We start from the raw sequence: 9,458 nt of genomic DNA on the forward strand, positions 1-9,458 counted from the left end.
CCCCGTGTCCCCCCAGAAAAAGCACTGACAATAGCTATATTAACAGAGCATGATCAAAATGTATTTTCGTGTATATATGCTAGGTTGCAAGCATATATTCACTTCCCTGTTTAAGAGGAACTTCCTTGAACTTAGCGGGACTTACTTCTGAGTATAGAATTGAACAGTAACTCTTCTGAAAGATGTAATATTTTATCTAAAAGATGCATGCCAGATATTTGTTCTCTCTCTTTTTACCAAATATTCCCCCCCCCACCTGCACACATTAATCATTGATAGAAAGTAGAAATAACCTATAAAACAGTGGTTCCCATATGCTCTCCCTTCCACAGACCATTTGAAAGTTGCTGAGGATCTTGATGATTTTGTTTTCTGCCGGTTGAAGCAGTTGCAATGAGACCAGTGCTAGATGCTGCATGCTATTTAATTGTATTATTTCTTACATTGTATTCTATTGTATTACAATCTGAATTCATGGACTTTTATATAATTCAAATGGTTCTTCACAGACCACTTGAATGAAGCTTGCAGACCACAGTATGGGAACTTCTGCTACGAAGAACATCTCTGGACCAAATCCTTCCATGGTATTAGATGTCCCAATGTCCATAACTCTGATTAGGAGACAGCATCTAAAAGGAGACAAAAGCGGAAGCAATATGGAATGGTAATGCTATTTGTACTTCAACACTTTCTCCAAAGGGCATATTTCATTAACATATTACTGCAGATCAGTGTCTGAGTCTCTAGTCCACTGTATTATAGTGTTCAGAGTTGAATAGATATCACAATAGCACCCACAACTAAGGATACAGAGAAGGGCTAAACGGTACAAACTTCAATAATAAATTCTCTATCTATACAGAAAGAGCAGTGGTTCTTAAGTAGTTCAAATTTGCAGCCATTGCTACTAAACCTACAGATTAATTTATGCATGGTGTCAGAGAAGAAAGTGCTGCTTCACCTCCCTCTTAAAAAGGTCATCCAATTAAACTGAAATACAGGAGAATCAGAAGAAGAAAAGCTATGGATTTAGTGATGTCCCTGGAAACCTAATTGGGAATCAAGATCTACTGAAGTGTGAATGCTGTGAGTCCCACTGTCTAATGTCCAGCTTGCATATATGTGTAAATAAAACAATATTTCCTAACGTTACCACATTTCCCACTTACCTTCATTCTAAGGAAACTGAACTCTGGGTAAGTACTGGAACCCCCAGAGACTAGAGACTGGGGTATGCACAACAATAGAATTATTATTGCTGTTTCTTCTTCTTCTTCTTCTTCTTCTTCTTCTTCTTCTTCTTCTTCTTCTTCTTCTTCTCCTTCTCCTTCTCCTTCTCCTTCTTCTCCTCCTCCTCCTCCTCCTCCTTCTCCTTCTCCTTCTCCTTCTCCTTCTTGTTAAAAGAAACTAGACTATATGGAGGAACCAAAATATTCCGCTTTTTTAGATTTCCAGAAGTTAACATGAATGAAAATTCTGGGGAGAAGGGGAGTGATAAATATGAATAGGTGATTAATAGCTCACCCTAGAGCTTGGGGTTCTAGCCTAGACTTCTCCCTGACATGCAAGTTTTATTTGTGTGGGAATTTATTTACTAAAAAATAAATAAATACTATAGAGGAGCATTCAGTTATGCAAGCCCTCACCTGCTGTCCAAAATGCTACAGCTCAAACACAAGTTTACCAGCTCACTGAGAATGCATCAGATACATACAGGGGAGGATTAGGGGTGTGCTATGGGTCCCATCTTAGCAAGGGGGGGCTGTGAGAGGAGTGGAAGGGTAAGGTAACTCCATCAAGGTTTGAAAGCTAGAAGAGCAAATGGAATGGAAGGGGACACCAGTGTCTCAGAAATCAGGATTTGTGTGTGTGTAGCCCTCCAAACATTTTAACAAAGTGTTTATTTAGGAGGCGTGTGAAATGGATTTTAGTTGTAAGCCACACCTCTAGTGCATACTTAATATATTATTATTATTATCCTTACCCATACATTCTTAATAGATTTATTTTCTTCTGCTTCAGGGGTGAGGACGTTTTGGTTGATTATAAAGGCATCTTCTCCCTTCTTGAGACCATTTATCCCAGTAAATGACGGTGGTGAGATATTCAGCTGCTTCTAGGTGGGTGGATTTCTGATATTTTGGTGGGGCGGTGGTGGTGGTGGGAGGGTTTGGCTTAATTTAGATGAGGAGACAAAAGTGGGGTTTCCTTGTCATTTTGAAATGTGATTAAGAAAAGCCTACCCAGATGCTTACTGCCATGGTGAGACTCTCCACAGAAAGAAATTTGCCCACTCCCTGTCATCATGGATGCCACCACACCACACAAAGAAACATTGCTGGGGGGAAACTGTCCCAACTCTATTATCAAGGGGAAAAGATAATGGAACATGTAGAGATAAATGATATTTTGTAAGTTTATTTAATCCAAACTAAGACAGAACAGGAATCATCTCAGCTATTAACCCATTTCATGTTTATAGCACTGAGAGTGAGTAGTATTCTCCACTTCAGACACACAAGCCCAGGTGACAGGTTTCATCTCTTTCTTTTGTATAGGAAATGAGACTAGGAAGCTGCTATGAGGAACCAAACATTTGCGGCTGAATTCCTCCTTCTTGGTCTCTCTAAGAGCTTGAAGAGCCGTCTTTTGCTGTTTGGGCTTTTTTCTGTGACCTACACCATCACTCTGGTGGGCAACTCTATCATACTGATGCTCATCTGGCTGGACCCCCGACTCCACACACCCATGTACTTCTTCCTGAGCCACCTTGCCTTTGTGGACATCTGCTATACATCCAGCACAGTCCCCCAGATGTTGGTGAACCTCCAGAGCCCAACACAAACCATCTCATTGGCTGGTTGTGCTATACAGATGTATGTCTTCCTGGTCTTGGCCACGACTGAGTGCATCCTCCTGGCAGTGATGGCGTATGACAGGTATGTGGCAATATGCCACCCACTGCACTACACGTTCCTCATGAACAAGAGAGTATGCATGAAGCTAGCCATGGCAACCTGGATGAGTGGCCTTCTATTGCCAGTGGCACACACAGTCCTCACCTGGCGGTTGCCATTCTGTGGTCCCAATCTGATTGATCACTTCTTCTGTGAAATGCCAGCATTGCTGAAGTTGGCATGTGCTGATACCAAGGTTGTTGAAAAGGTCACTTCGGTGGGATGCATCTTCACCTTGCTTATTCCCATCTCCTTTATCTTGATGACTTACATCCGCATCCTGGCTTCTGTCTTCAAAATCCAATCTGCCCAAGGCCAGCACAAAGCATTCTCTACTTGTGTCTCTCACATATCAGTGGTGGTGCTTTTCTATGGCAGCGCCATATTTATGTACATGAGACCGGAGTCCAGCCACTCCCCTGGTCAGGACAAAATGATCTCTCTGTTTTATAGCATTGTCATTCCATTGTTTAATCCAATTATATACAGTCTGAAGAACAGAGATGTGAAAGAGGCTTTGATTAAAATTCTCCGATGGTGCAGAGGACCTTGTTGATCTTCAGGCAAACATGAGATGCAAACCTAGTGCAAGTAGGTACCTATTTATCTACTTGCATGCCAGTGCAAGTAGATAAATAGGTAGCACTGTGGCGGGAAGGTAAACGGCGTTTCCATGCACTCTGGTTTCCGTCAGGTGTTCTGTTGTGCCAGAAGCAGTTTAGTCATGACCCGGAAAGCTGTCTATGGACAAAGGCTGGCTCCCCCGGCCTGAAAGACAGATGAGCACCGCAACCCCATAGTCGCCACTGACTGGACTTACTAGGTCAGGGTCCCTGGCCATTTTTAAACCTTATAGTAATAGTTTAGCAGGTCCACTGTGGTTGACTCTTTATGGCAGTGTCTCTGCAAGGTTTCAGGCAAGGACTCTGCTATCTGTGAAGCTTGTGTTGTGGGTTTTTGCTTTTGTTTTACTGGTGATGATGGGAATTGAACCTGAGACCTTCCAAGTACAAAACCACACTGTCTTTCCCCACAAAGTCCCAAAGCAAGTTATGATATACAGTCCACAGGCATAAGCCTATTGTTTGTTTGCCTTCTGTGTCTTCACATCAGAGGTTCTTGGTTAAGTAGCGTGTTGGTGTTAGAGCTGTAGAAGAAGGCTGTTTTTTGTTTTGTTTTTACAATGTTTGGTGCCTACATAAAATGATACAACAGCAACAACAAGACAAAATATATCACTCAGGTGATTTTCATGAAACATACACTTTAAATCTATTATCTGAGTCAGTAACCAGTGATCAGGGCTTGGTAAATCCCATTGTGACAGAAGGTGATTAATAATTACAGTCAATGTCACCATGCAAATTGCACTATGGTCCTTGGCGTATACAGACAACATGATCCATGGCTGTGTCATTTGTAAGAGAAAGCTATTAAGATTTGCATCTCTCTTCCCCCCACCCAACCTCTCTTTTCATAGGACAACCGATTATAAACCCACAGATTCCCTCTCAGACAGATATTAGAAAACTAGTCTAATACCATTATACCCCCCAAATTACACTACACCCACCATACTATTTCTCTGATCATTTTTGGAACTGTGCCCATTGACTTTCCTAGAGGAAATGGACTGAGCATAGTTGGAAACAGCGGCAGCTGGCTTCACACAAGGAAACTGTTTAATAGCTGAGGTTCCCAAATTTTGATTACAATCATAATTCAGAATCAGTTTGGGGAATTGCATGCATAGCTATGTAGCCTCAGGACCAGCCCAGGACATTTTTTGCATCTGAGGCCAACTACAACATGTGTCAGCATCGTCCTTGCCCCCCACACCATGCAAGCTGACTAGGACCTTTGCGCCTTTTGTACACCAAGCACTGAACAGCCCCCAGCCAGCATGGCCAATGATCAGGGATGACGTGACACCAAAGAGTCAATGTTGCGTAGTGGCTGGAGTGATGGTCCTGGGCCTGGGAGACCAGGGCTAAAATCCCCACTCAGCCGTGAAGCTCATTGTGTGACCTTGGGATAATTTTTCTCTCTCTCTCTCTCTCTGCCTAAACCTACCTCACAGGAATGTTCTGGGGATTAAATGATAAGGGTAGAAGATATGGACACCACCTTCAGCTCCTGGGATTAACAGGTGGGGTATAGAGGCAATAAATAAATATGGATCTGAGGGGAGGAGGCACAAAAGACAAAAATGTAGCAGCAGGTGGGTGGGGGAAGAAGGAAGGCAAACAAGCGAGGGAATGGGGGGCAAGGAAGGAGGAGGCGATGGGCAGGCAGAAGACCAAAATGCTGCCCTACTGCTGATTTACATGGTGGGGGCGCAGTCATTAGTAACAGAATCCTTCTGAGATTTGCATTTCTTTCCGCACCATGATCTCATCATTTTAAAAGCCCAAGTCAGTTTCCATTGCTGGACATCTGAAAGAGACCAGGAGAATTACACGCTGATAATTCTTCCACTCAGGCATTTTTGGCAGAAAGTAACAACAATGGGCATAACTACTCCTTTTAGGATCTTTTTCCAGACCATTTTAGCAATTGAGTCCGCCTTTGCGTTTTTAGGAAATGGATTTATCCTAGTTGTGAATGTGCACCGATGGCTCCAAAACTGGAAGATGGCCCCTTGCGACTTCCTCTTGACCAGTTTGAGCATCTCTAGAATTATGCTGCAGGTGACAGTCATGATCAATAATATCCTGTACAACAGCCTTACAGAGAACTATACTTATACTCTTACACAGGAAATTAACACATCTTTCTGGTTATTTTTCAACAACGCCAGCTTCTGGTGTGCCACATGGCTCAACATTTTCTACTGTGTGAAGGTCACCAACTTCCCCCACCACCTGTTCCTCTGGCTGAAGCTAAGGATCGATGTACTTGCACCCAGACTGCTCGGAATGGTGATAATAGCTTTCATGCTCTTCTCTGTTCATCCAACCATTCTGTATTTTGAAAACAAGAGACTCTGCAATATCTCAGGAACTCTGGCATGGAATGCCAGTCTCAACAAGGTTTGCCACGACCCATACTTCGTTTTTAGAACTCTACAGTTCTGTTCTATAAGTATGAGTTTCACCCTGAGCATAATGGCATCCATGGTTTTGGTCATCTCTCTTTGGAGGCACAGAAAGAATCTAAGAAAGAGTGGCTCTGTCACTAAGGACCTCAGCACTCAGGTCTATCTCAATGTCATGAAGTCTTTGTTGTTCTCTCTGCTTGTTGACACTATGTATTTTGCTTCTTTAATCATGTCTGTGGTTCTATTTCTCAGGTATGGCACAAATAGCCAATTAGTTGTTAATATTGTGCTGTCTGCAGTCCCTTCAGCACATACCATGATCCTAATATTGTCCAATCCCACACTGAAAGAAATCTTAATGCACATTCTACACATCAGACAAAGGGCAACCTAAAGAGAAGAGGGCTGTGGACATGCATCCCTTGCATCCAAGAAGACAAGATTCTTTCCCTCCTTCCCTCCCTCTCTCTATATAAAACTTGCCTCAGATGTACTGTCTGCTGTATTTCATAACACAATAATATGAAAATGGAATCTAAGTAAAAAGAAAAACAAAGAAAAATTAAGAAAAGAAAATGCAAAGTTCTCTCAAAAGTAGATCTTAAACAGAGTGAAATGTCAGCATTGCTGAAGTTGGCCTGACCCGATACCAAGGTTGTTGAAAGGTCACTTCGGTGGGATGCATTTTCAGCTTGCTTATCCCCATCTCCTTTATCTCGATGACTTACATCCACATCCCGGCTTCCCTCTTGAAAATTCAACCTGCCAAGGACAGCACAAAACATTCTTTGCTTGTGTCTCTCATGTATCAGTGGTGGTGCTTTCCTATGGCAGCACCATATTTATGTACATGAGGCCTGAGTTGAGCCACTCCCCTGGTCAGGACAAAGCGATCTCTCTGTTTTATAACATTGTCATTCCCTTGTTTAATCCAATTATATACAGTCTGAAGAACAGAGATGTGAAAGAGGCCTTGATTAAAATTCTCCGAAGGTGCAGAAGACCTTGTTGATCCACAGGCATACATGAGATGCTACCTTCTACTAATAGTCCAGCAGGTCCACAGTGGTTGACTCTTTCTGGCAGTGCCTCTGCAATGTTTGAGGCAAAGACTCTGCTATCTGTGAAGCTTGTGTTGTGGGTTTTTGTTTTACGGATGATAGGAATTGAATCTGAGATCTTCCAAGTACAAAGCCTTTTCTCTGCCACTGAAATATGACCCTGTTATGGGTTTATGGATTTGGTAATGGTAAAGGTAATCAGGCGAAGGGAGCCAACGTTTGCCTGCAGACAGCTTTTTCTGGGTCATGTGGCCAGCACCACTAAACTGTTTCTGGTGCACGGAACACCATGACAAGTGCCAGAGTGCACGAAAACACCACTTACTTTCCCACCACAGTGGTGCCTATTTATCTACTCACACTGGTATGCTTCCGAACTGCTAGGTTGGGCGCCATTGGGACAAAGCAACCAGAGCTCACCCCGTCATGCAGATTTGAACTGCTGACCTTATGATCAACAAGCCCAAGAGGCTTGGTGGTTTAGACAACAGTGCTACCTACGTCCCTTTAAGTTTATGGGTTAAATGAAGTTTTGGGGCATCAAAGCTAATTTCCTTGGAGGTGATAGCTTGACCCATGTGTGTATTTAAGTCAGACCCAATGTGTATCTAAGCCATGTGCTGGACCTTGTTAATCCTTTATTTAACCAAGTGTAAAAGCTCATTAAGTTAGATAATTTACATTTGATGTGTTAGTCTGGGGTAGAGCCATTTAAGCGACACAAAGGATTAATAAAAGATTCCCATTTTCAAATTAGTGTGTTTAACAACAACAACACCCCGCCCATCTGACTGGGTTGCCCCAACCACTCTGGGAGGCTTCCAGTATATACCCCCAATGAAGGGTTTTGTGTAAAAGACTACTCCAGTGTTTTAGCGTGTTAGGAAAGGTTAGAGTTTAGAATGGAAGTTAGGAATTAAGTAATAGAGTTAGGAAGCGATGTGGGCGAGAAGCAGAGAGATAAATTAAGTGACAAGCAGAGTGCAGGAGGCAGAAGAAATATATGGGGTCTGGTTGAAATCAATGCTTCGCTCCTGGAGGAGGATTGTTATGCTGTATATATGTGTGTAAATAAACCATATATCATAAAGACACCACAGTCTCCGCTGTGCCTCATTCGAAAAGGAAACACAGATCTTGGGTTAAAGTGAACCTGGTACCCCTGCAATCTCACACTGCTTGGTGATTGGGGTGCCCTGTAACAGCCCCTTTCTTTGACCTGCATGCGGAACCAAACAAGAACATAGCTTAAGAAATTGTAACTTAGGGCCAGGACCTCACTCAGGTCTCGTCCACACTTTGCTTGTCTCACATCTAGAAAGCTGGGATCTGAGATGTTTTCTGCTTGTCCTGAGCCTTCTTTCACAGTCTGAGCAGGTGTCGTACATGGTTTTCTTCCCATCCTCATTTAATCCCCACAACAATCCTATGAGGTAGCTTAGGCTGAGAGGCAGTGACTGGCCCAAGGTCACCGAATGAGCTTCGCAGCTGAGTGGGGATCTGAATCCTGGTCTCCCAAGTCCTCGTCTCACACTCTGACCACTTCACCACACTGGCTCTCTTACTTTAACTGCCATTGTTCTTTCTGATTTATGAGCTGTTGTGTCTTCCCCCAGTCCTGCAAACTGTCCCTTCGTCTCCCTTCTCCTAGGTGAAGAAACATGCCATGGGACAACGGCGGAAGTGGCAGGAGGCACTCACAGCCCACAGCTGAGCATCATTTCTCACTGTGGACTGAGGCCACCAGTCAAAGAATTTCTAGCAAGGAACTAATGCTGTGTGTGCCAGTTCCTGCTCAATGGTGGATTATCTCTCAGGGAATGCAATGGAATTGCATATTCTCTGTTTTCTTTTGGGGGATTCTGGAGTTGGTAGTTGCATTCCCAGTCTCCAGTGGGAACAGACACTCTGCCAGGAGGTGAGAGTGCTTTGTACCACATGCCACACGGTAAGTTTCCTTGGCCTGGAGTAGGGGAAGCAAAAGGTTCCTTGGAGGCTCTTGAATATTCACTTTGAATGTTCATAAAGCCTTAACTCCTTTCAGGTTGTAGAAATAACCTTGATTTTTAAAAAAGAGAAAAAAAGAAGGTAGAACCTCTGATCAAAGTGCTGATTGTGGTTGATGGTACCACATAAAAAGACAATTTACAGTCATTTTATTTTATTCCCCCCTTTTTTTCCTTATTTCTTTGCTTTCTTACCTGTCCTTCCCCACAAAGCCCCAAAGCAAGTTATGATATACACTCCACAGGCATAAGCCTATGTTTGTTTTCCTTCTGTGCCTTCACATCAGAGGTTCTTGGTTAAGTAACATGTTGGTGTTAGAGCTGTAGAAGAAGGCTGTTTTTTGTTTTATTTTTACAATGTTTGGTGCCTACATAAAATGATACTACAATA

The 9,458-nt window shown here is 43.0% G+C and overlaps 1 protein-coding gene across 1 annotated transcript; it reads left to right on the forward strand.

Moving 5' to 3' along the window:
• Positions 1-2,053: 2,053 nt before the first annotated feature.
• On the forward strand, positions 2,054-3,516 carry LOC310835432 (olfactory receptor 2A5-like; the record flags this gene model as incomplete). Its single annotated transcript, XM_083720065.1, has 2 exons — positions 2,054-2,100; positions 2,562-3,516. The coding sequence occupies exon 2, from the start codon at positions 2,584-2,586 to the stop codon at positions 3,514-3,516; it is 933 nt and encodes a 310-aa protein (XP_083576191.1). The 5' UTR covers positions 2,054-2,100; positions 2,562-2,583.
• Positions 3,517-9,458: the final 5,942 nt, after the last annotated feature.

This window comes from Podarcis gaigeae (assembly GCF_964106915.1).
Source record: "Podarcis gaigeae genome assembly, chromosome: 17".
In the NCBI taxonomy this organism is placed as follows: Eukaryota; Metazoa; Chordata; class Lepidosauria; order Squamata; family Lacertidae; genus Podarcis; species Podarcis gaigeae.